This window comes from Mobula hypostoma, chromosome 1 (assembly GCF_963921235.1).
Source record: "Mobula hypostoma chromosome 1, sMobHyp1.1, whole genome shotgun sequence".
NCBI classification, from domain to species: domain Eukaryota; kingdom Metazoa; phylum Chordata; class Chondrichthyes; order Myliobatiformes; family Myliobatidae; genus Mobula; species Mobula hypostoma.
This window is the reverse complement of record NC_086097.1, coordinates 139053760-139081026: the sequence shown is the minus strand read 5'-3', so window position 1 is coordinate 139081026 and position 27267 is coordinate 139053760. Positions and strand designations below refer to the sequence as shown.

Genomic DNA, 27267 nt, shown 5'->3' with positions numbered 1-27267 from the left:
CTTGCATGAATTTATTGGGATGATGTGGATCTTGAAGCATGCAGTAGAACACACTATAGCAGCTTAATATATTAAAAAAAGCTTTGTATTCTTAGTACAGGACAGGAAGTTGTACATAAAAGTTATTCTTGCTGATAAAGCAAAGGGCAAATGGTAGCAGAATGGGTTGTGGCTTTGCAAAAATAGTTTTAAGCTTGTAATTTAGCTACAAACAGTCCTTCACAGAGCCACAGGTGCTTACAGTGGAAGAAAGAAGATTAGAAAATGGACAATGTTTAAAAGCGGCCAAAGTGCTGCACCTGCCCATTCACCTTCTCCCTCACTTCCATCCACGGTCCAGACAGTCCTTTCAGGTGAGGCAACACTTCACCTGTGAATCTATTGGGGTCGTCTATTGTATCCGGTACTCCTAATGCGGGCTGCTCTATTTTGATGAGACTGGTCATAAATTGGGGGGCCACTTTGTCGAGCACCTCTGCTCTATCCACCAAAAGCAGAATTTCCCAGTGGCCAACCATTTTAATTCCTATTTCTATTCCCATTCCCATTCCAACATGTCATTCCATGGCCTGCACTTGTGCCTCAATGTGGCCATTCTCAGGGTGGAGGAGCAGCACCTTATATTTCATCTGGGTAGCCTCCAACCTGATGGCATAAACACAGATTTCTCCTTCTGGTAAACTCTTTTTCCCTCTCCCTTTCCATGTTCTATTCCCCACTCTGCCCTCTTACCCCTTTTCACTTGCCCATCACCTCCCCCGGTGCCTCTCCTTCTTCCTTACTCCTATGGTCCACTCTCCTCTCTGATTCCTTCCTGTGCAGTCCTTTCATCTTTCATACCCTCCTGGCTTCACCTGTTATCTTCTAGTTATCCTCCTCCCCCCCCCCACAACTTTTTATTCTTGTGTCTTCCCCCTTCTTTTCTTCCCCTGAAGAAGGGTCTCAGCCCAAAATGCTGACTGTTCATTTCTATAGATTCTGTCTGAGCTGCTGAGTTCCTCCAGCATTTTCCGTGTGTGGTTTTGATCTCCAGCATCTGCACAATTTCGTGTGTAAACAATGTTTAAGGGTGTTTCATAAGAAGAACAGAAATTGGAACATTTGGCTTATATTTTTATATTTGATAGTTATACTGAAGACATAGTAGTAGGTGTAAAATTTCTTTATCAACATGATCTAATTTAATCACTGATTGTTGGCATAACAATTTTTCTCATGAGGAAGTGAGCTGTGTCCTGTTAACAAGCATCAGTTTCTGCACTGTGGCTTTACAAGTGTGGATTATTATTTGTTCTAATTCTATCAATGCATCAAGGTCTGTGTCTTCTGTAAAATGACTGTTTCTATGAATGAGTTCACAGTCATTTTTAAGAGTAATTGCAAGGTGAGTCTCTTAATGTCTGAAGACGGGATTGAGGTGTAAAAGACTGAGCTTTTGTTTTCTACAAACATTGCAGTTAGAGCACAGATTCAACAAATCTTACAGCCTCACTGCTGTATCCCACCCAAAACCAGGTTTGTGACCTCTTTTATCACAAGCCTCATAAACTGAGCAACTGTTTGTTAAACAGTGTTTTAAAAAGTAAGCTACTGTATTAATATATCCTGCTTTAGCCTTTAATACCTTGGTAAAATTTGTATATAAGATTGATTCCTATGGTAGTATCCAGAAACTGAAGGTACAATATATAATCAGCCTAGATTTAAAAAGGAAAAGTTGGGGTTGATAAACCTTGGTGAATTTATTGAAGATGCACTGACAAGTAAGAATAAATAATGCAGTAGATGTGATATAGCCAGATATTAAATAAGGTAAAATAAACTCCTTAAAGTTACATTCTCAGTACAGCGTTGGCACAATATCTTTAAATTACCCGATCCACCAGTGTGATTTACTCTGTGGTAACTAGCAAGCTAATCAGTTGAAGGGTAATTCAGGGTAGACAGTAAATGCTGGCATTGCCTCTAATGCACAGATTCTCCCTAAAAATACAATAAAGATGAGGTAGAATGGGTAGCAGGTAGCAACAAAACAAAGCAAGAATAGCATTTAAATGGGCTAAGGATAAATTTGCAGTTGGGATAGTGATTGTTCACCACGGGATTTTTAATTGAGAATTTTGGTACAAGGGCAATGATGTCTGCAACAATTACTATATTGACAGTGCCCAGTGGTACTGATGTCAATCAGCATGAAGTGCTTTGAACTGTTCCTGGTAATGGCACATATCAAAAGCTTCACTGCTGCCACACTGGACACTCGCCAATGTGCTTACCGAGAGAACCATTCTCTGACAGATGCTGTAGCATCCGTCTTGCACCTGGTCCAAACACCCTGAGAAAATAAGGATGCTTATGTCAAAATGCTGTTTCTGGATTTCAGTTTGGCATTCAACACTGTTGTCCCACAGACCTTGGTGATCAAACTCCTACTCCTCAGTCTCAATACACCACTGTGCAACTGGGTGTTGGACTTCCTAACGAACAGGCCTCAGGATGCATAACCGCTCCTTCCTCTCCATCATCCTCAACACGGGTGCCCCCTCAGGGATGTGTGCTGAGCCCACTGCTGTACACTCTGCTCACACGTATTTGCATGACCAAACACCCGAGCAATCACATAGTCAAGTTTGCCGTTGACATGGTGATGGTGGGGCTCATCACCAATAATGATGAGACAACCTACAGAGAGAAGGTGGAAGAGCTCGAGGCCTGGTGCCTCTTTCTCAGTGTCGACAGGACAAAGGAGATGATTATTGAATTCAGGAGAATGTGCATCACTCACACCCCTCTTTACCTTGGTGACACAGCAGTGGAAACTGCAAGCAGTTTTAAACTTCTGGAACTGCACATCACACTCAACCTCTCATGGTCCCAGAACACATACACAGTCAAGAAAGCTCACCAATGCCTTTACTTTCTGAGGAGGGTGCAGAGTCATAGAGAACTGCAGGTAGAAATGGGCCTTTTGGCCCATCTAGCTCATGCCAAATCATTTAAACTGCCCAGTTCCATCGACCTGCACCCAGACCGCAGCCCTTCATCCCCCCCCCCATCCAAACTCCTCTTAAACCTTGCAATCAAAATTGCATCCCACACTCTCACCACCCTCTGAGTGAACCAAATTGTTGTTGTAGATGACAAGCAGCAACAGACCCGGCACCGATCCCTGTGGCACTTCACTAGTCACAAGCCTCTAGTCAGAGAGGCAACCATCTGCTACCACTCTCTGGCTTCTCCCTCAAAACCAATGCCTCATCCATTTTACTACCACATCTTGAGTGTCAGTCGACTGAACCTTCTTAAATGCTTTGCTGAAGTCCATGTAGACAAGTCCACTGCCTTGCTTCTAGGTAATATCTTCAAAAGACTCTGGAAGATTGGTTAGGCATGACATATCATGCACAAAGCTCTGCTGATGATCCCTAATCAATCCCTATCTAAATACTCATATCTGGTCCCTTCAAATACCTTCCAATAACTTTCCCACTACTGGTGTCGGGCTCACCAGCCTGTAATTTCATAGTTTATTCTTAGAGCCTTTTTTAAACAGTGGAACAACATTAGCTATCCTCCAAACCTCGGATACCTCACCTGCCACTAAGGATGATTTAAATATCAATGCTCTGGCCCCCGCATTTCTGGATTTGCCTCCCACAGAGTCCGAGGGAACATCTTGTCAGACCTTGGGGATTTGTCCACCCCGATTTAACTCAAGACAGCAAACACATCCTCCTCTGTAATCTGTATGGGGTCCATGAAGTCGATGCCACTTTGCCTTACTTTTATAGACTCTGTGTCTGCTTCCTGAGTAAATACAGATTCACTTAAAAATTCACTTAAGGTCTCCCCCATCTCTTGGCTCCACACATAGATTACCATTCTGATCTTCTAGAGGACCAATTTTGTCCCTTGCAATCCTTTTGCTCCTAACATAATTGTAGAATCCCTTAGGATTCTCCTTCAGCTTGTCTGCTAGGGCAATCTCATGCCTTCATTTAGCCCTCCTGATTCCTTTAGCTGTTCTCTTGCATTTCTTATGCTCCTCATGTACCTTATTTGTTCCTACCTACCTATATCAACTATGCATCTCCTTTTTTTTTTCTTAACCAGGGCCTTAATATCTCCCAAAAACCAAGGTTCCCTCAACCTGTTCTCCTAGTCTTTTATTCTGACGGGCACATACAAGCTTTGTACTCTCAAAATTTCACTTTTGAAGGCCTCCCACTTACCAAGTACACCTTTGCCAGAAAACAACCTGTCCAAGTGCACACTTGCCAGATCCTTTCTGATACAATCAAATTGAGCTTTCTCAATTGTCTGCACCCTGCAAACCCATGTGTATGACTATTTACAATCAATGGTATGTGTGATGCTTTCTTAACTACTCTTCCTCCGTACAGTCCAGCAGTTCTGCAAATGTTATACATCCTATTCACTGGACAGATGTTAACAGAAATGTCCTTCTACTCTGAAAATCTCCCTCCCCTGTTGCACCACTCCAAGCTACGCTGTTTAAGCTGGCTTGTTTAAGTGTGAGATCCCTTTCAAATAAGACTTCTTTCTTAACCAATTTTATTACCTCTACAGACCTTGATTTTATGTTCTTAACTGAGACCTGGTTAAAACCAAACAAACACAGCCAGTTATCTGAACTGTGTCCCTCTGACTGTGACAGTTTGTACCAGGGCCTAGTGGGCGAGGTGGTGGGCTTGCCATCACGTTCAAAAGGCATTTTAGGTGCAATCTACTGTCTGTCAAAATTATTTTCAAGTTTTCAGATAAATACGCTTAGAATTTGAGGTACAGATCCTGTCCTCTGTGTTATCATTTATTGCCAGTGCCTGTTTTCACTTGGAATCCTCAGAGCTCTTATCCTCTCTTCAAAGGTTCATTTATTATCAAAGTATTCAACTCTGCCATTCTTCTTCCCCAGGTAGCCACAAGACAGAAAAAAGAAAAGAAAGGCAGCATGATCATCAATCTCCAAATGGCCCCTCCCTGCAGTTTAAAAAAAAACGAGAAAGATTGGCTGAAAAACACAGAATATAAAAAAAACCCGTAAGATTTTTTAAAAGTCTGTAGTCCATGTCCTTGTCAAATACCGGGCTAACATTCTCCGGGCGCAGAGGCAGGGTTTCCCTCTCCGGTAGCAGAGCAAAAGACAGGCAACCGGCATTGCCTCGATGTTACAGTCTCCCTCATCGCTTTAATTGGCGCACATTGAAAGCTATAATCGGCGAAATGAAGTCAAACGTCGGCTTGTGCCCGTCCCATGATTTGCCTGCCACGAGATTCTCGTATGCTGCCTCTGCCTTCTAGAATCCTCTCAGAGACTGCAGAGTGCTGGAACACCCAAACGATCTCCAAACAGAAAATCACAGACTCCAATAGTTCCAAAATCACATCCAAGACGAAAAACACACATAAATTATATTATGTAAACTCTATTACATTGAACAATGACAGGATTCTCATCTCTAGTGATTTTAGTATTCAAATTAATTATTTCTCAAATATGACCTCTATGGCAGCTGAATTCATGAGCTTACTAAGCAGGCTAGATCTTACCTAGCATGCCTCTGAGCCCATCAATTGACTTGGAAATGCACTTGATTTAGTAATGACAAAAGGGTTAAATATTATTATTGTCTTTCTGTCTGATACCGCTTTCTCTGATCATTTTTGTGTACTTTTTGATGCCCTCCTGCCTGGAACCAAGACCACGAAACAAATTACAGTTATAAAAGTAGTTTCTTAATGCTGCAATGCAGCTTAAATTCTCTGAGCTGGCTAGTTTATCTAACCCATGTGACTTAAACTCAGTAAATAAAATGGGTGATTCTTTCAACAATAATTTGGCAAGGATATTAAACACAGTGGCTCCACTTAGGGTTAAAAAGAAATTGCTTCACAAAACATCACCATGATTTGCAGGGGGATGGGAACCAGAGTGCCAGAGCTGACAGTGTGGCTGGGGTGAAAATAAATGATGTTGAAAGTTTAAGCAAATCCGCTGATAGAAAGGTTGTGAGTGGTGGTAAAAATCTTCTGAGGTGTATATATTTCAATGCTAGGAGTATTGCGGGGAAGGCGGATGAGTTGAGGGCGTGGATTGACACGTGGAATTATGATGTTGTAGCAATTAGTGAAACTTGGCTACAGGAGGGGCAGGACTGGCAGCTTAATATTCCAGGGTTCCGATGTTTCAGATGTGATCGAGGCAGAGGAATGAAAGGTGGGCATTGCTTGTTAGGGAAAATATTACAGCAGTGCTCAGGCAGGACAGATTAGAGGGCTTGTCTACTGAGCCCTTATGGGTGGAGCTGAGAAACAGGAAAGGTATGGCCACATTAGTGGGATTGTATCACAGACCACCCAACAGTCAACGAGTTTTGGAAGAGCAAATCTGCAGAGAGATAGCAGGCAACTGCAGGAAACATAAAGTTGTGGTGGTAGGGGATTTTAATTTTCCATACATTGATTGGGACTCCCATACTGTTAGGGGTCTAGATGGTTTAGAGTTTGTAAAATGTGTTCAGGAAAGTTTTCTAAATCAATGTATAGAGGGACCAACTAGAGGGGATGCAATATTGGATCTCCTGTTAGGAAACGAATTAGGGCAAGTGACAGAAGTCTGTGTAGGGGAGCACTTTGGTTCCAGTGATCATAACACCATTAGTTTCAATTTGATCATGGATAAGGATAGATCTGGTCCTAGGGTTGAGGTTCTGAACTGGAAGAAGGCCAAATTTGAAGAAATGAGAAAGGATCTAAAAAGCGTGGATTGGGACAGGTTGTTCTCTGGCAAAGATGTGATTGGTAGGTGGGAAGCCTTCAAAGGGGAAATTTTGAGAGTGCAGAGTTTGTATGTTCCTGTCAGGATTAAAGGCAAATTGAATAGGAATAAGGAACCTTGGTTCTCAAGGGATATTGCAACTCTGATAAAGAAGAAGAGGGAGTTGTATGAAATGTATAGGAAACAGGGGGTAAATCAGGTGCTTGAGGAGTATAAGAAGTGCAAGAAAATACTTAAGAAAGAAATCAGGAGGGCAAAAAGAAGACATGAGGTTGCCTTGGCAGTCAAAGTGACGGATAATCCAAAGAGTTTTTACAAGTATATTAAGAGCAAAAGGATTGTAAGGGATAAAATTGGTCCTCTTGAAGATCAGAGTGGTCGGCTTTGTGCGGAACCAAAGGAAGTGGGGGAGATCTTAAACAGGTTTTTTGCGTCTGTATTTACTAAGGAAGCTGGCGTGAAATCTATGGAATTGAGGGAATCAAGTAGTGAGACCATGGAAACTGTACAGATTGGAAAGGAGGAGGTGCTTGCTGTCTTGAGGAAAATTAAAGTGGATAAATCCCCAGGACCTGACAGAGTGTTCCCTGGGACCTTGAAGGAGACTAGTGTTGAAATTGCGGGGGCCCTGGCAGAAATATTTAAAATGTCGCTGTCTACGGGTGAAGTGCCAGAGGATTGGAAAGTGGCTCATGTTGTTCCGTTGTTTAAAAAAGGATCGAAAAGTAATCCGGGAAATTATAGGCCGGTGAGTTTAACGTCAGTAGTAGGTAAGTTATTGGAGGGAGTACTAAGAGACAGAATCTACAAGCATTTGGATAGACGGGGGCTTATTAGGGAGAGTCAACATGGCTTTGTGCGTGGTAGGTCATGTTTGACCAATCTGTTGGAGTTTTTCGAGGAGGTTACCAGGAAAGTGGATGAAGGGAAGGCAGTGGATATTGTCTACATGGACTTCAGTAAGGCCTTTGACAAGGTCCCGCATGGGAGGTTAGTTAGGAAAATTCAGTCGCTATGTATACATGGAGAGGTGGTAAATTGGATTAGACATTGGCTCGATGGAAGAAGCCAGAGAGTGGTGGTAGAGAATTGCTTCTCTGAGTGGAGGCCTGTGACTAGTGGTGTGCCACAGGGATCAGTGCTGGGTCCATTGTTATTTGTCATCTATATCAATGATCTGGATGATAATGTGGTAAATTGGATCAGCAAGTTTGCTGATGATACAAAGATTGGAGGTGTAGTAGACAGTGAGGAAGGTTTTCAGAGCCTGCAGAGGGACTTGAACCAGCTGGAAAAATGGGCTGAAAAATGGCAGATGGAGTTTAATACTGACAAGTGTGAGGTATTGCACGTTGGAAGGACAAACCAACGTAGAACATACAGGGTTAATGGTAAGGCACTGAGGAGTGCAGTGGAACAGAGGGATCTGGGAATACAGATACAAAATTCCCTGAAAGTGTCGTCACAGGTAGATAGGGTCGTAAAGAGAGCTTTTGGTACATTGGCCTTTATTAATCAAAGTATTGAGTATAAGAGCTGGAATGTTATGATGAGGTTGTATAAGGCATTGGTGAGGCCGAATCTGGAGTATTGTGTTCAGTTTTGGTCACCAAATTACAGGAAGGATATAAATAAGGTTGAAAGAGTGCAGAGAAGGTTTACAAGGATGTTGCCAGGACTTGAGAAACTCAGTTACAGAGAAAGGTTGAATAGGTTAGGACTTTATTCCCTGGAGCGTAGAAGAATGAGGGGAGATTTGATAGAGGTATATAAAATTATGATGGGTATAGCTAGAGTGAATGCAAGCTTTCCACTGAGGCAAGGGGAGAAAAAAACCAGAGGACATGGGTTAAGGGTGAGGGGGGAAAAGTTTAAAGGGAACATTGGTGGGGGGCTTCTTCACACAGAGAGTGGTGGGAGTATGGAATGAGCTGCCAGACGAGGTGGTAAATGCGGGTTCTTTTTTAACATTTAAGAATAAATTGGACAGATACATGGATGGGAGGTGTATGGAGGGATATGGTCCGTGTGCAGGTCAGTGGGACTAGGCAGAAAATGGTTCGGCATAGCCAAGAAGGGCGAAAGGGCCTGTTTCTGTGCTGTAGTTTCTATGGTTCTATGGTTAAACAATTCTGTACATGAATTCTGATCATGCAGAGTAGCTGAGAGAAAATGAAGGAAAACTGAACTAGAAGTCCACTATAATATTTTCAAGGAAAACGTAGGCACCTCTCTGCAAGAAAAGCCTATTTCTCCAAGATTATTATGGAGAATAGTGGTCATTCAAGAATATTGTTCTCAACTATAAACCAACTGTTCAACCGTGCCCAACCTATGATGTTCCCAGTCGACCATCTGCCACAAAATGTGAGGATTTTGCAATTTATCAATAAAATTACTTCCATTAGGGAGAGTATAGCTACAGATACTGGTAACTCTACAACCAACCTCTTAAAAAGATGGTAACCATGTCGAAATTTAGAAATATTTCTGATTCCGAACTCTTTAAGATTGTAACAAAGAGCAAGCCATCTACTTGTTGTCTCAACTCTGTCTCTACTAAACTTTTTAAGGACTCTTTTAATAGTGTTTTCGATTCTGTTAGGAAAATTATTAACATATCCCTTGAAACTGGAGTTTTTCCAGATGCCTTCAAAACTGCGGCTGTCAAACTCCTACTTAAAAAGTCAAACCTTGATAGTGAAGTACTAACTAACTACAGGCCTATATCCAATCTTCCCTTCCTGGGCAAGATTCTTGAGAAAGTAATTTTCAACTAACTCAACAATTTTCTGAATGAGAACAATATTCCAGAATAATTTCAGTCTGATTGTAGGGCAAGCCATGGCACAGAGATGGCCCTGAGCAACATTGTCAGCGACCTGGGCTCAGCACTGATGCCAACAGAGTTTCAATTCTAATTCTTCCAGATCTTGTGCAGCTCTTGACACAATTGACCACTACATTCTCCTTAATCACCTTGAGAAATACATTGGCCTCACTGGTAGTGCCATAAATTGGTTTTGTTCAGATATCTTAGAGAAATTTATTTTTGTGTCTTGGAAACCAGTTTTCTAAGAGATACAACGTACCTGATGTTGTGGTGTTCGCCAAGCTTGGCAGTTAGCTTGTAGATGTTTCATCAGAAGTCGAGGTGACATCCGCAATGTGTAGTTGTTGTTTCTCTCTGGGAGTGCTCGCGTTTATATAGCCCCCCCTCCTGTTCGCCTGTTTCAGTCCTGATTGGCTGTCCCTTCAGTTGACCTTTAAATTCTATTACCTCGTGTTTTTTTGGCCCTTAGGGGTTTAACTGGGACACTGCGAACGTTCTGGCAAACGCAAAGCAGGCACAGAATTGTTAGAAGCATGGCTCTGTTCAGATAACTCCATAAACAAACACGTCAAAATAGACACCATCTATGAACCCCTTCCAAAGCAATCTATTGACAAACTTCAACTCATTCCGAATGCTGTTGCTAGACTTTAAACCAAAGCCAGGATGATGGAACATATCACTCCCATAACTAGTGTACTAGCTACTCTGCATTGGCTTCCTGTACCTTTTTAAGAACTGATTTTAAATTTTTTTTAAATTCATTTTTAAAGCACTTAATGATCTGGGACTGAAGTACGTCACAGAATCATTTTTGTTTTATAATCCTTCTCAAGCTCTCAGGTCTTCCTCAGGACTCTTAAATTTAAAGTCTCCCTCAAGAGATAATTGGCAGGTCAGCTTTTTCAAACTATGCTCCTAAGCCTTGAAATTCAATACCTCAAACTATAAGGAATGCAGTCTCAGTTGACACTTTTAAATGCCAACTCAAAACCTTGCTTTTAACTAGCATATTTTTGTCTTTTATTTTCTTGTTTGTACTTTTATCCCATTGTAAAACTACATCATCTATGAAAAGTGCTTTATAAATAAAGTTATTGCTATTATTTTATTCTCCCCATTTTCACATTAATGTCCCGCACATTTTACCACTCACCTACCCACTGGGGGCAATTATCAGTAGCCAGTTAACCTCCCAACCTGAAACATTTTTGGATATGGAATGCAAGCTCCTGTGCAATGCTCCTGGTCCCCCAAACAATGGGAAAACCCCATGCAGACAGCACCCAAGGTCACAATCTAATCTGGTCCACCAGCACCGTGTGGCAATGGCTCTTCTACCTGTGTGGCTGTTCAGTTTACATGAAATTGTTTCTGGGTGCTAGTGCAACCACTCCATGGTGCTTGTAAGACTGCCCTTGGAGTAATATGTATAGCTTTTATCTCCTTGCCTAAAGAAAAAAGCGTAGACTCTCTAGAGAAGAAGTTCATCAGACTGGTACCTGGGATGAAAGTTTTACTGTTTGAGAACAGATTGACTGGGTGTGGTGTCTACAGCCTACAGTTTAGATGAAGGAGAAGTAATCTAATGGAAACTTGCAAAACTGTTACCAGCTTGAACGGGCGGATGCAGAGAGAGTATTTCCTGGGGCTTCGGGATCTAGAACTCGGAGTTATTCTCAAAATGAGGGATTGGCCATTTAGACTAAAATGAGGTGAATCTTTGGAACTCTTTACCCAAGGAAGCTAAAGAGGTTCGGTCATTGTGTAAGTTCAAAGCAAAGGTCGATAGCTTTCTGGTTTTTAAGGGAGTTAAGTTGGTTAATGAATAGAGCAGAGTCTGAAGATCAACCATTTCTTATGTCCTTATTTACATAAACAGGAAATGCAATTTCCTGATTTATCCACCCTGCGTCATTCATTGTAATCCGATTTTAATTCAGCCTTTGTTAAAATGTGGGAATAACTTTGTCATTATATTTCAAAAAATTTAATGCTTACGGTGTTTTAAGGATACATACTAGAATCCTACTCCATTGCGTCTTCAATATTGCTCACTGCATGAGGTGGTTTTGAGTCGTACAGACCTGGAGATCCTGCTTTTGACTGAAATCTAAATGGGGGAGAACTTGCAAGCAGTCCTTCACCACTCTAGAGTGAATCAAAAAACAACCATCATTAGACAGGTATATGGAAGAATCTAAGGTGGGGGCTTATATGGGAGGCAGGGTTTGAGGGTCGGCGCAACATTGTGGGCCGAAGGACCTGTACTGTGCTGTACTATTCTATGTCTATCTATGTAAAATGGCTCAACATGCTATATGCAGGAAGATGCAACTGCTATAAACTGTGTATGTGGTGCTTTGACAGTGTGATAGAGTGGTGATGCATCAGTGACTGATTGCCCATTAAAACTCACTACTTGGCATTACCCAACAATAGTCAGCACCATCTGTAGAAGAGTAAGGTGTTAAGAGCATGGCAGTATATATCTGCAGACTCTGGAGCCTTGATATTATGTTCTTGTGTATAATTGATTGACAGAATGCAGATCCTGAAAGAGGCAAGCAACCCTGCAATGCTCAGGAGCTGGAAGAATGTGACCGCTTCCCCGAGGATACCTCCAGTTTAACACGATTTGATAGCAACACCCTGAAAGCAACACATGTGGTAAGAGACACCTACCTGTTTTATAAATGGTGGAACTGGGAGTTGTTGCTGCCCTTAACAGCTTCATTACACATGAACTACTAAATCTTTCACAAAGTCATTGAATGCCGCGTGCATTTTAAAAAGTGGTCTGCATTGAATGACAGATATGTTTTCTCTATGACATTATTATTCATGAGTTGTATATCAAATACCAGAATGAAATGTGTCACAGAAGCCATTGCATTCAGAATTCCCACACTGAAGCAGTACTTTTAGACCTGGCCCAGTTCTAATGCTATTTTCAGCTTTTCTGGAAAAAATTTGCTGCTGATCTTTAGATCTTTCTGCAGTCCCAACTTCAGAATGAGCACTAGGGATGGAAGGATGGAATATTGTTGGTAAGTTTGTTTAGAATAAGCTCATACAAAGTGGTTTAAAAAAATTCATCTGTATCCTAAGCAGTTTCTCTGTTTCTACCAGTGTTACCCTGCCTCACAGATTTTGCCAAACATTTACCATTATTTGGTAAACATTAACCATTTCTTCCTCGCCAATTGCGACATCTTCTGTTCCTATTTCCTTAGCTCTGAAGAAATTATCTGAGAATACTGATTAACATTTGATATATTTTGATATCCTCCCTTACTCTGAAGCTTGGCCTTCTCTAATCCTTTCTATAACTCGTCCCTTTATACCTGGGCTATTCTTGATTTTATCGATCAATTCTGCTGCACTGATATTGCAGATTTTCAGTCTTTGAGTTGTAGTCCAGATGAATATTCTTTGTTCACTATGTTCTAGTGAGGTTATCTCAAGTATTCTTTCAGTCACTTTGTAGCTAAGTTTGACCATTTTTCTCTTGTTCTGAATCCTATTACTACCTTTAGCAATTGCCAGATAATTTTCCAGCAACAAACCTTTCTGATTCTTGGCCGGAAGCCTAGCCTGTGTTGCATATTTTCACATATGTCAGTGTTGAATTGCCAGGACTTTACTAATTCATTAACTTCGGTCAGTTTCAAAGTACTCTATAACCTATAAGTGCTTTAGAGGTCCAGTCTTTGTTGCAGAAACATGACAAATAATTTGCACGGAGGAAACTCCCACAAACAGCCCAACAATCTGTTTTAGTGATGAGGGTTTAGAGTGAATATTGAGCAGGGCACTCAGAGACTAACTCCTAAAGTTAACACTTTTGACAGTCTGGTGTAGTTCTTATGGCCTTGAAGTATCAGCCTAGAATAGATCTTTGCATTAATGTTTGGAACACACTTGCATGTGCAGCCAGCTGACTCAGAGCCGTACATGCTGCCCTTTGAAGCATTCTGGGCCAATTACATTGCGTAGCCTGGAGCAGATGGTTGGTTTGATGGCACTGGCAAAGCTCTTTAGCAGGGACAGCATATACTCTTCCCTGGCTAGTCTAAAAAAATGACAAACACAAAAGAAATTGAAGGCCATCTGGCCCATCGAGTCTGCTGTGCTGTTCAGTAAGATTGTGATTCAGCTGATTGTGGTCTCAGTTCCACCAACCTGTCATTTCCCCATAACACTTACTTCTCCTACTATGTAAAAATCAACCTAACTATGTCTTATATATATTTAGAGAGGCAGCCATTACTGCATCCTTAGATAGGGAAATCTACAGATTCTTTACTTTCTGGGAAAATCAGTTCTTCCTTATCTCTGTGCAAGATCTTTGATCTAATATCTTAAGACTATGTACCTTAGTTCTACTCTTACCTACCAGTGTAAACAACTTTCCAGCTTTGATCATATCTATCGGTTTTCATAATTGTGTCTGCTTCTATAAGATCCCCTCTCATTCTTCTGAATTCTATCGCATATCATCACAAGAGATTCAGTCTCTTCTCATAGACGAACCCCCTCATCTCCGGAATTAGCCTGGTGGGCCTCCTTTACACTGCCTCTAAAGCCAGTATATAATTTCTTAAATAAGGTGACCAGAACTGTATGCTGCTTCAGGTGTAGCCTCACCAGTACACTGTATAGCTGCAGCATAATCTTCCTGCTCTTAAATTCAATCCCTCTTGCAATGAAGGCTGCCATTTCATTTGCCTTCTTGATAGCCTGTTATACATGCCAGCCAACTTCTTGTGATTCATGCATCAGTGCACCCAAGTGCCTCTGCACTATTTAAATAATTACCTGATTTTTCTCTTTTTTTTCCTTCCAAAATGAATGAACTCACATGTGCTAACTTTGTACTCCATCTGCCGGACCCTTGCCCATTCACTTAACCTATCTGACTCTCCCTGCAGATTATCAGCATCCTGTCCACAATTTGCTTTTCCACTCAATTTAGAGTCATTAGCAAACCTGGATACGTGACATTTGGATCCCTTTTCCAAATCATGAATGTGTATTGTGAACAGTAGAGGGATTAGCATTGAGCCTGTGGCACTACGCTCACCACTGATTGCCAGCCAGAGAAACACTGACTTTTCCTAATTCTCTGCTTTCTGATGGCCTTGGTGATCAAGGTCGACCATAGATGTTGAAGTCAACATGCAAGCCAGGGCAGTACGATATGGAGAACAAGTTGTTGCCCATCCAGCAGGCTCCCCCTCTCCACGCAACTGATGAATCCAAAGGAATATTTAAGACCATAAGTTATAGGAGCAAATTGGACCTTTTAGCTCCTCCATTTCATACAAAATGCTGGTGGAACGCAGCAGGCCAGGCAGCATCTATAGGAAGAAGTACAGTCGACGTTTCGGGTCCAGACCCTTCGTCAGGACTAACTGAAAGAAGAGATAGTAAGAGATTTGAAAGTGGGAGGGGGAGACCCGAAATGATAGGAGAAGACAGGAGGGGGAGGGATGGAGCTAAGAGCTGGGAAGTTGATTGGCAAAAGGGATACAGAGCTGGAGAAGGGGACAGGAGGCCTAGGGAGAAAGAAAGGGGTAGGGGAGAGCAAGAGGAAGATGGACAGTAGGCGAGGAGTGATTGTGAGAGGGACAGAGAGAGAAAAAAAGTGAGAGGAAATAAGGGGGGGGGAATAAATAAATAAATAAGGGATGGGGTAAGAAGGGGAGGAGGGCCCTTCCAGCTGAGGTGACACTTCACCTGTGAGTCGGCAGGGGTGATATACTGCATCCAGTGCTCCCAATGCGGCCTTCTATATATTGGTGAGACCCAACGCAGACTGGGAGACCGTTTTGCTGAACATCTACGCTCTGTCCGCCAGAGAAAGCAGGATCTCCCAGTGGCTACACATTTTAATTCCACGTCCCATTCCCATTCTGATATGTCAATCGACGGCCGCCTCTACTGTCAAGATGAAGCCACACTCAGGTTGGAGGAACAACACTTTATATTCCATCTGGGTAGCCTCCAAACTGATGGCATGAACAGTGATTTCTCTAACTTCTGTTAATGCCCCTCCTCCCCTTCTTACCCCATCCCTTATTTATTTATTAATTACTCCCCCCTCCCTTTTTCTTCTCTCTCTGTCTCTCTCACTATAACTCCTTGCCCGCTCTCCATCTTCTTCTGGGCTCCCCCCGCCTTTTCTTTCTCCCTAGGCCTCCCGTCCCATGATCCTCTCCCGTCTCCAGCCTTGTATCTCTTTTGCCAATCAACTTTCCAGCTCTTAGCTCCACCCCCCCCCCCGTCTTCTCCTATCATTTCGGATCTCCACCCCCCCTCCCACTTTCAAATCTCTTACTATCTCTTCTTTCAGTTAGTCCTGACGAAGGGTCTTGGCCCGAAACGTCGACTGTACTTCCTATAGATGCTGCCTGGCCTGCTGCGTTCCACCAGCATTTTGTGTGTGTGTTGCTTGAATTTCCAGCATCTGCAGATTTCCTCGTGTTTCCTCCATTTTGTCATGGCTAATTCAATTTCCCTCTCAGCCCCAGTCTCCTGCCTCTCCATCCCACCCCGCCCCCCTAACCCTTCATGCCATGACCAGTCAAGAACCTATTAACCTCTGTCATAAATATACATAAAGGCTTGGCCTCCATAGCTGCCTGTGGGAATGAATTTCCCAGATTCACTATCCTCTTGTTAAAACAATTCCTCCTCATCTCCATTCTAAAAGGATGCCCCTCTACTCTGACGCTGTGTCCACTGATCTTAGGCATTCCCACCATTGAAAACATCCTCTCCATATCCACTCTATCAAGGCCTTTCAGCATTCGAAAAGTTTCAATTAGGTCACCCCCCATTCTTCTGAATTCCAGTGAATACAGGCCCAGAGCCAGCGCACGCTCTTCATATGACAAGCCATTCAATCCTGGAATCATTTTTGTGGACCTCCTTTGAATCCTCTCCAGTTTCAGCACATCCTTTCTATGATAAGGAGCCCAAAACTGCTCACAATAGTCCAAGTGAGGCCTCGCCGGTACTTTATAAATTCTCAATGTTACATCCTTGCTTTCATGTTCTAGTCCTCTTGAAATGAATGAGGGGAGATCTTATAGAGGTATACAAAATTATGAGGAGTATAGATTGGGTGAGTAGGGTTGATAGATTCTTAATTGGTCAGGGCAAGAAGGGATACGGGGAGAAGGCAGGCAATGGGGCTGAGAGGAAAATTGAATTAGCCATGATGAAATGGTGGAGCAGACTAGATGGGCCAAATGGCCTAATTCTTCTATATCTTATGGAATGCATGCAGGCTTTTTCCCTTAAGATTGGTGAGGTTAGAACAAGAGGTCATAGGTTTAAGGTGAAGGTGAAATATTTAAGGGGAACCTGAGGCAGAACTTCTTTATTCAGAGGATGGTGCAAGTGTGAAACAAACTGCCAGCAAAAGTGCTTAGATGCGAGTTCAGTTGTAATATTTGTTACGTACCCCGTAACTGGGTTGCCAAACCAGCAGAAATGGACCACTTGTTGGAGTCTGGATTACTAGGTACTAATAACATTTTATTAAAGAAATAAGTAACACAGTACTCTAATCGCAAGGATATAATTGCAACGGATTAGCAATGATATACACGCATGTACACAGAACTAGGGTAATAGGAATGAAACCAAGCTCTATCGCAGTCTAGGGGTAAAATGATCAGTCTTAAGTGACGCAGAGTTCAGTTCAGCTTAGTACAGTTCGCAGTAATCGCAGTTGTGCCGTTGGAGAGAGAGAGAGAAAGAGATGCAATTTGGTTTCAGGCAGACCTTTTGGATGTCTTCGCAGTTGGTTTCGGGCAGACCCTTTGATGTCTTCTATCCCGCTGTGGTCACCGACTGTGAACCCTCCGTTCCGGATACGACCGTTCTTCCGCAGTGAACCCGACACCCATGCAAGGGCGGACACACACACCAGGTTCCCACCGATCGTACCTTTACACCCTGTGAGTCTATGGTCGGTTTCCGCGAACCGGACCTCCAAACTCTCACCAACTTGTGGGGGCGCACCGCTCTTCCAGCGTCTCGTTATCTCATGATCTCGTGGTTTGTCCCGTGCCTTAGTGAATCTGTTCTTTTTATCCCCCTGCTGGGGTATCGCCTGTCCATCAAACTTCAAACAGTTCAGGTTCAAAGCAACCAGTCTGTCAATATCCTGAATTGTGTTTCTTTTCCGTTAAACTCTCTCTCCTCTCTCATTAACATTTTGAATGTTTCTCCATTGTCTCCCTTATCTCTCTCATTAGCATCAATCGTCTGATAACTTGGACGTCACATATTTAAGAGAGGTTTTGGTAGGTACATGGATGTGAAGTGTACAGAGGGCTATGATCTAAATGCAGGCAGATGGGACTAGACTGAAGACCAGGCCAGCATGAACCTGATGGGCCAAAGCACCTGTTTCTGTAATGTAGTACTCTATGATTCTAAAATAGTTGTTCGAAGTCTGCCATTTCCACATTACCCAAAATTAGTTTCCCTTCTCATCTTCCAAAGAACCTATATTCACTTCAGCCATCCTTTTCTGCTTTATATAATAGAATTTCCTGATATCTTTTTATTTGATGCAAGTCCCAGCACACATTAGCACTTTAAATAGACTCATTAACACTCCTTGGACTGCAGCTGTAACATACAAAGGAACATTGTGGAATGACATCTCCACTTTATGACAGCAGGGGACCTGTAAATGAGTTTGTGAGTAATGCCTTGCAGGAGTGGAGACCAGATATTATTGAACAGGGAGAGTGGTCCACTCAGGCCACTAAATTACTATGTACGAGGAGACCCAGAGGCTGATCATGGGGTCTTTTGAAAGAAAAAGTAGCAGTGGAACACTTGTCTCATTACTTGGGTCAAAGCACCAGATAACAAGTAATAGATAACATCTGAAGTGTGATCGTTGCTGGTAATCAAAGTATATTTGCACATCACCAGCTGGAGCTGGAGTTCTAAACTGGAATTATTAGCTGTGTTTTGATTTTTACAGGAGTTTTTAACTGTTATTCTGGTAAAACATCCAAATATTCTGAGGTTGTTTATTTCTGAATTGCAAATCAAGCAGTTATATCACCATGGTCAATGTGACTGATTTAATCCTACCTCCTTTTACACCAGTAATTGAACTGTAGGGGTTTGTAACAGAAAAGGTGACAATTTGGTTCCTGAAAACTCTAATGTACTAAAATTTGATTAACTTTTAAAAAGAACACGCGCTACTGCTTTGGTATTGTATCTAAACAGGTCCACATACTCCAACAGGTCCTTGTCTATTGTTTCTTTATTTCCAGTCTGGGAGAGTGGGGGACTCCTAGCACAACCCACCAGAGGCAGTTTGTCATGACACAGTGCTTCCAGATTAGTAGCAAACCAGCAAGTGATTTCCTCATTCATCTTTGCTTTGAGGTTGTTTCAGAACTTTGGAACGATCATCTATGCAAGGAGCTTGATTGTTTCTTCTTGCTGAACCTGAGCCACAAGATACACAAGGGACTTATTTAACTGTTTTGAAATAAACATTGTACCTGTAGCCAGAAGAGCTGCAAGCTTCGTTAATTTTTCATTGGAAAACATCACTGTAACTTGAAAACCAAGGGAATCTTTTTTAAGGAAAGCCAATGTTATTGAGAACCGTTGGCTGTAGAATCAGATAATTTGTGATGACCAGTATTGCACTTGAAAATCTTATATAGCCTGGAGTGTTTTAGAAATGTTTTGCTAATGAAATTTATCAGAAAAATATATTCTGACAAAGTTATGTCAATTTAATGCCAGTCCCAGCACATTGAGTGGCATCTTCGGCTGTGTGTTTAGATAGTATAGTGTCCTCTCCTGATGGGGTGAACCTTCGTCTAGCAGAGCACGCTGGTGAGATGCTGAGTTTTACATAACTGGAGAATGCCAAAGCACTGAAAATAAAAAAGATTGAAAACTGTAAACCTTATTCTGTTCATTTTTACTTTGAGATATCAAATGAAATTATTTATCAACTTGTTGAGATTGACCTGGAATAGAGCAGTCCTGAAGCTAATCGATATCTGCATGCAGAAGCATTATGTCATATGAAAGCTAATCATTTTTGCTGCCAGTTATGAAGGTTCATGTGATGGAGTGTAGAGAAGCCGCATTTCACTGAAATATCACCCTACAGAGATTCAAAAATGATTTTATCAAACATATTAAGATTGTACAATAGAAGCAGTGCAGGAAAACTATTGATGCCCTGTCTTGCAGAGGGAAAACTGATCATAGAATATGCAGAATAGAATATTTATTCATTGATACAATGCAATGTTTTGGTTGTTCAAATGAATTCCTTTCTGGTTTATTAACATAATTCTATTTCATTGAAGTGCCTTTGGACATGTGTGATATCAAATATTGCAATAGCTGAAACTTAATTCTCATGAATTAAAATAGTTTGAATATTCATGGCTTGTTGGTCACAAATCAGTTGCCTAAGTAGAACTGTAATCTTGTGATATGAGTATAAATGACTATATATTTTAATTTGAACTGTTTGGAAATCGTCATGTTTTAAGGTCGAATTTAATGAAGTTCATGCATTTAGCTTGTATTGCTACTTGATGAACATTTTTGGGTCTAAATTAAATTATCTTTCTAATTCCAGTGGTAATTTTGCCCAAACCAAGGAGGAATATCTGTTAAGTTCTGCTGTTGTATGCACTGTGTCTTAGCATTGAATATTGTCTCTGGCATTTTAGTGTTTGGTTTAAATCAAGTGGTGGAGTTAGTCTGTGCTAATTTAACATGTCTCCAAATAGTTGGTGAATAATAATACTTCTAAAAGCACTCCTCAAAACTATTAAGTAAAATTAGGAGTTTAGTTTTCAAGCTGAGTATACCAGCACCAGTAATTATCTTCAAAATCAATTATCAAATTATTTAGCAAACACAAGATATACAGTACTGTACACAAGTCTTGGGTACATATATTTAGCTAGGGTGCCTAAGACTTTTGCACAGTACTTTAGTAATTTTATGTATTGCACTGTACAGCTACCGCAAAAAAAATTCACAATGTATGTGAGTGATGAAGAACCTGATTCTGATATGGGTCTCTAATGTGGACTGAGAGTGGGAAGAGGGCAGAGAGAGAGCAATCATGGTTGGGAAAAGGGGAAGGGAGAGGGAATGGAGTGGAAAGCGCCAGAGAGACATTCTGTAATGATCAACATATCATTTGGAATCAAATGACCTTGTCTGTTGTCTCAGGGCTGAGTGTGTCTGTACCTGCACCACCCATTTCCAGCATCCTTTGCTCCCGCCAGATTTACAAACTGGCTGTCTGCTCCATGGTACTGTGCAAAAGTCTTAGGTACCCTGCCTAAAACTTTTGCACAGTACTATATATAAAAATGTTTTTTACCATAGTGTTGCCTTCTAATGGATTTGAAGATTTGACTAATGTCTATTAAAGGCTAATATAGGAAAAGAGAGTTGTTGCATTTTGACCTGCCTGAGGTAGATTAGTGCTGCTGTCTGTGTTCCTGTGTTGTTGCGTCCCCTTCTAGAAGTCTCACACCAGTCATCTCTACTTAGATATTTGCACTTGGTGCCTTTGAATCAAGGTTGGGGGTTTGCATGCCACTCCTGGTTGGTACACTGGGCATGCTAACGGAGTCCTGCTCCATCAAGAGGAATATCCAGAGAGCAATATCTGAACTGAAGCCTTTTGGATCACAAATGCAGCCACTGTCTTGTGTAAGTTCAGACATCCCACCTCTCCCGGGAGTTCCAGGAGTCTCCCGCATATCGATAGCGGCTCCCTGATGCCCGCAAATTATATACAATATCCCGGAAATCCATTTTTTTAGAGAGGGAGAGGGGGGAAAAAAAGAAAGAAAGAAAATGAATGAATCCTGCTTGATCCCTCTTTGTGCTAAGTAGACCTATTAGTTTTCTTTATGAGTAGGCTTTACAGTCGACCTCTCTCTCTCTTCCATATTCCATCAATTCAGTTACTGCCATCTGTAATGACGCTGAAATGATCCGGACAACTGTTGGTGATGAAGTACAAAAGCCTGGCAGAGAAATTCCCAAGGCTGGCGATGACAACCTGACTACGCGAGGCTGTCCTATACAGGCGGGCTGCGTTGGCATCTTAAAGGGGATTAGAGCGGGGTTTAAATTGGAGCAAAATTCCAAAGTCGTCTGCTAAGACATCTTTAAAAATGTGCTCGCAGCAAGCAAATTCTTCAGGGGTTTTTTTTCCTGAAGGCTGGGTTTAAGCACAGCCGTTTTCAGAAGAAAAACTGATTTTAATAAATACCCGGCCCCCACCGAGGTCTCGTCATTAGGACAGCAAACTGTTTACCTGCGCTGCACACTTTATATGCATTTTGAATTACACTTTATTAAATAATATGGTACTATATTGTTTTATGTGGTGTGCATGACATATGTATTGTGGCTACACTGTGGTCTGGACAGAGGTTGTTTCGTTTGTGGACAATCAGCCCGATAACAATAAACTTGAACTTGAAGATACAGAACTTCTAAATCACTCATTTAAAATCCCCTATTTCGATATAAAAATGTAAGTTCTGATCCCGACTATTGCAGGGTGGGTGGGTGGGGGTGTGGGTGGGTGTGAGAGAGACACACTACGGACGTATACGCGATCGGATGTTGTCTGAATGGCCGTTAAGCGGCACACACCTGTAATAAGGATACACCTTATGCTTTTATTTCTTTTAGGGAGGCTAAGCGCAGGGAAGGCTGCTCAAGTATTTCACAGTTCTTTTCAGCAGAAAACCGAAGTCTGACAGAGAAGGTCACTAGAGCCGAGGTGTACTTTATATCTTTAATCGTTGAGCATAACCTGCCATTCCAAGTGTGTAAGCACACAGGCAAGCTGTTCAGGAAAATGTTTTCTGATTCAGAAATAGCAAAACACTATGCCTGCTCATCAACCAAGACAGCAGCTATTGTGAACGTGCACATTAAGACAGAATTCAGAAGTCAGCTGTCTCATAAAACACTTGTGAATTTGATGTCTTGCAAAATTAACGAATTCATTGACACAGACTGCTATGAGGTTGAGACCTCCCTGAAATGAGTTTTTGCAGGGCGGGATGTCTGCGTAAGGTTCCACAGTACGGATCTAAAGAAGAGCTGCACAGGAGCTGGTCAATGTTTAATCCTCAATTAACATCACCAAAGCAGATTGTTCAGTCATTGTGATCACTCTTTGTGAGTGCTTGCTGTGCACAAATTGTCTTGTGTTTGCATAATGACATTAACTTCAGTAATTTTTCTTTGACTGTAAAGTGCTTTGTGACATCCTGACGGGCAGGAAAGATCAGTGGAAATCCAAGTCTATCTTTTGTCTTCCCGCATATTATTGCTCAGCTACTTGCTGACACCTTGAAGGTGAGCCCAGATAATGGTGATTTTGTTTTGAGCTGTTTATTTGCATTACTTCTGCAGGCACTGACTCATGGACACCCTGTTCATTTTGGAGAACAGCAGGTTTAAATGGGGATGTATTTGGCGGGTCTGCAGGCATCTTGTACCGGTGGGAATGGAGTATTTATGCATACCTTTTATGTATGCAGTCCCCTCCCAGCAACCCCCCCATCCCCCATCCTAAGCTGCAAAATTTAGGGGTTTGGTTGGGCCAAGAACAGCCGGGATTGCTGAGCAGATGCACTCGTTCCTTCACTGACTCAGTGAGGCTCTCTTCCCATCTCGGCTGTTTCTGTGATCCTCTCCCACACTGTATTTTATTAATTTCTGATTTATAAACAGCTGTTAGAAGTGGAACCCTATTGAAAACTAGCTTGTACACTTCCTCACCTTCACAAGTCCATCTGTGTTCCTCCCTTGGTCACTTGCCAAAGAAAGGGGAAAAAGAAAGAACTGGCAATCCTCTATTGTCTTTCACAGGCTCTGAACGTGCCTGAAGTACTGTGGGACCAATGTATGACTGCTGATGCAATTACTGTTGTAGTATCAGAAACAGTGCAATTAATCTAAGCACAGAAATATGCCAAAAACAGCAATGTACTGCTTCAATAGGTACATTTAATGTCAGAGAAATGTATACAATTTACATCCTGAGATTATTTTTCTTCGCAAACATCCATGAAAACAGAGGAGTGCCCCCAAAGAATGAACGACAGTTAAAACTTTAGAACCTCAAAGCCCCCTCTCAGCTTCCCCCTCCCACACACAAGCAGCAGCAAGGCGATGACCGACCCTCCGGTCCCCTCCAGCAAAAATCATCAGCACCTTCCACCGAGCACTCAAACGTGCAGCAAAGCATCAATAAAGACACAGACTTGCTGTACTCCAATAACTACTTGTTCACCAGATAATTCAACACACAGACTCTCTCTCCCTAATAAGGGAAAAAGAGGTGTCCCCGTTTCACAGCGAAAGGGGAGATGTAACAAACAACTCGCTGATTTATGATGTTAAAAGTCTGTTGCATCGCTTTTTTCAAGCTCTGCACCCAGAGATTCAGCACCAAAAAGCCGCAGCTCTCCGGACAGACACCCACTACTCCCGATGTTCTGTGTTCTCTTGCGACGCTTCAGTCTGGGGCACCAGCCTAGGATCGTTCCCAGAGCCACAAAATTCCAGAACTCTGAAGGCACACTCATCTTCTAGGCTGCGTCCTTGCGATATCAAAAAGCGGTTGGTCGTGAGGCCCTGTGAGCAGATCCCATTCCCACAAAGAACTGAAGTCAGAGTGTAACTCCAGGTCAGGGTCTTCAAAAGAACCTTGAAAAGGACAAAAAGAGATATCAAAGTGAGAAATAGAGCTGTTGCCAAAGATGCAAGTGAAAGAGTCACCGTTTAACGCCATCTTGACTTGCCCCACCTCCAGGTGACCATATCATCTTTCATGTGGTTACTAAAGAGATAAATATTGGCCAGGACACATGGAATAATTTTTCTTCTCTTTGAAATGTTGCTACAGAGCCATTTTATGTGTGTCTGAAAGAGCAGTTCAACAGACAGCAAAGACCAGTGCAGAGTTTAATGATGCACCAGAGTATCTGTTGTGGTCTTTGTCCTGAAAATTTCAGACCATGGTTTGGACCCGCAGTCTTCTAATCCAGAAGCTGAAGTGAAGCACATCTGTCACTTGGGCCTCAGGAATATAGCACTGGCACAAATATCTGATGAATTATTCAGAGGAGTCCACTGCCACTCATTCTTCAAACCAGAATTATTTGTATAAGAAAAAAGATACAACATAGAATAAGATTCAAGTCTTTTTTTTATGAATTTAAAGAGGACTAAGGATGGTTGAGAGGAGATTAAAGAGAAGTGTTCAAAATCATGGTGTTTTGATAGAGTAAATAAGGGGAAATAGACTGAAAGGACAGAGCTCTGTTAAATGGTAGAAACACCTCATGGCAAGATAAAAATCTTTTTGTATATCAATTGGTTATAATCTGAAAGAATCGTGGGAGCCGATACAATAGTAATTTTCAACAGGGAATAGGGTAAATACTTAATGAAGGATTAATACTATGGTGTCTTTCAAACTTACATTCTGCTGACGTGAAGTTCTTTTAAGTGAAGACACTTTAATAATGTAGAAACATATTCCAGTGGGATGTGAACAGGAGATTGTTGGAATCAGTTGTTTTTTTTTAAAATACATTTTATAAGATAGTTGTTGATTTAATGCAAGTCTAAAATCGCAGTTTTAATTGTAGTTTCCTTTTTTACTGGGACTGGTATAACTTGTATTTTTAACAATTTGTATCTTTAACAAACTCGTATTTTTCAGTGTTTCATCTAAACGTACTGGCGGAAGCACAGTATAACGGTTTGTTGTCTTTTCAGTTAGTTTGGCTAAGTGTTACTCACATGCTATGATAGTGCAACTGTTGATTGGATTTTGTTATCTGGACAATAAAGGTGATCAATTTTTCTAAGACACCATCTCTTTTTCTTCTGTATCTTTCATTTGCTTTGTATTATTGTTCCTCAGTCTGTTTAGTATTTGTTTCTTTGTTTAAACTTTAAATAAGTAATCATGAAGAATCAAAGTTTTTTCACCCATTCTTGAACTCCTAAAAGAACCTTGGGATCGAAAATTATCAAGATCCAACAAGGGAGACACTAATTGCAGAGGCAGTGGTAGGACAAGGGTTTAATTCGTAGATTGACTTCCATCGAGAAACCCATTTTCTGTTAATAATCTGAAAATTGTTTCCTAACATAAAGTCTTTACTCATGGTAACCATATAGCTACTAGATTTTTGCAAGAAAGAAGTCTGATTTACAGATGCCCATTCTGCCTGGACTAAGTGCGACTGTGGACCCACAGCAAAGTAGCTGATTCTGAAATGGTTTTGCTATAGTGTTATCACATGTGCTGAGATACCGTGAGCACCATCCAAACTGATCATTCCATATATAACTGCATCAAGGAAATTGCAAAAGGGAAAACAATGCAGAGTACAGTATTGTAGTTACAGGGAACAGGTAAACAAATAAAGTGCAAGGGCCATGAGGAACTAAGCACGGAGGTCACGAGTTGATCTTTTAGTGTATGAGAGGTATGTTCAAGAGCCTATAAGTGGAAAGGTGGAAGCTGCCTTTGAACCTGGTGGTTTGTACTTTCAAGCTTTTAGCTTCTCCCCAGTGGTAGGCAGGAGAAGAGAGAATGAGTGATGTGAGAGGGTCCTTGATTATTGTTGGATGTATTCCCATGGCAGCAGGAAGTGTGGACAGGGTCAAAGGAGGGGAGACTAGTTTGTGTGATTGGTAAACAAGACACTCATTTAAGGGCAGTTGGGGATGGACAATAAATGTTGTTGGCCTTGTCAGTGATTCCTATAGCCTGAAAATTAGTTTTTTATGGCTTTTTGAGAAAATTGATTTGGGTGTGCTGGATTGAAAGACTGCCTCCTCTGCTGTCAGATTCCATGAAGCCAATTTCTTTGGTTCTAATATGAAAGAATGTAATCCACTTGGTATATGATACCTTGAATACTGATGTCAATAAAAATCCCAGTGAATAAAAGGAACTTTGCTTCAAATAATCTTTTAGGATTTGGCATCATTGACAAGATATGCCTGTATTGTGTTCCTAAGTGCTTTTGAGAATATATTGCTGAACAGCCCTTTTTTTTTGGTGGAGCTACTTCTGTTGGGGAAGGGAGTTCCAGATGTTAGTTCAGTGACCCAGAAGGATTAGTAGTACATTTCTAAATCAGGAAGGTGCATGTTTTGGTGGGGAATGCAGACATGGAGGTGATTTCAAAAGCCTGCTTCCCTATTCCTCCTTTTTGGTGGTAGCCATGTGTTTGGCAGGTGTTCATGGAGTAGCCTGGGCAAGTACCTGCAGAACATTTTGTAGATGGTACATACTTACGGCCACAGTGTTCTGGTGGTGTTTGAAATATAGGATGTTTTTAGGTGCCAGTTATTCAAGCTGCTTTGTCCTGGATGGTTCAACACAGTCTACGAGAAGTCAGCAAGTGGGGGATATTTGTGTATTTAGAAATTTCTTTACAATTTTTTTTACTTTCAGGTTGTGCGTTGTTCCAGATTACAGCATCCACAATCTCTTGTGCCTCCTTTGCCCTGGATAGTGTTTAGCTTGAAGACTGTTCAA

The 27267-nt window shown here is 41.6% G+C and overlaps 1 protein-coding gene across 2 annotated transcripts in view; it reads left to right on the top strand.

The window, feature by feature from the left end:
- nudcd1 (NudC domain containing 1) overlaps nucleotides 1-27267 on the top strand; it is a 189632-nt gene that overhangs the window by 124638 nt on the left and 37727 nt on the right. For both annotated transcript variants that reach the window (XM_063056793.1, XM_063056784.1), the window contains exon 8: nucleotides 12177-12302. In XM_063056793.1, the coding sequence (XP_062912863.1) occupies nucleotides 12177-12302 (126 nt within the window). The remainder of the gene's footprint in view (nucleotides 1-12176; nucleotides 12303-27267) is intronic.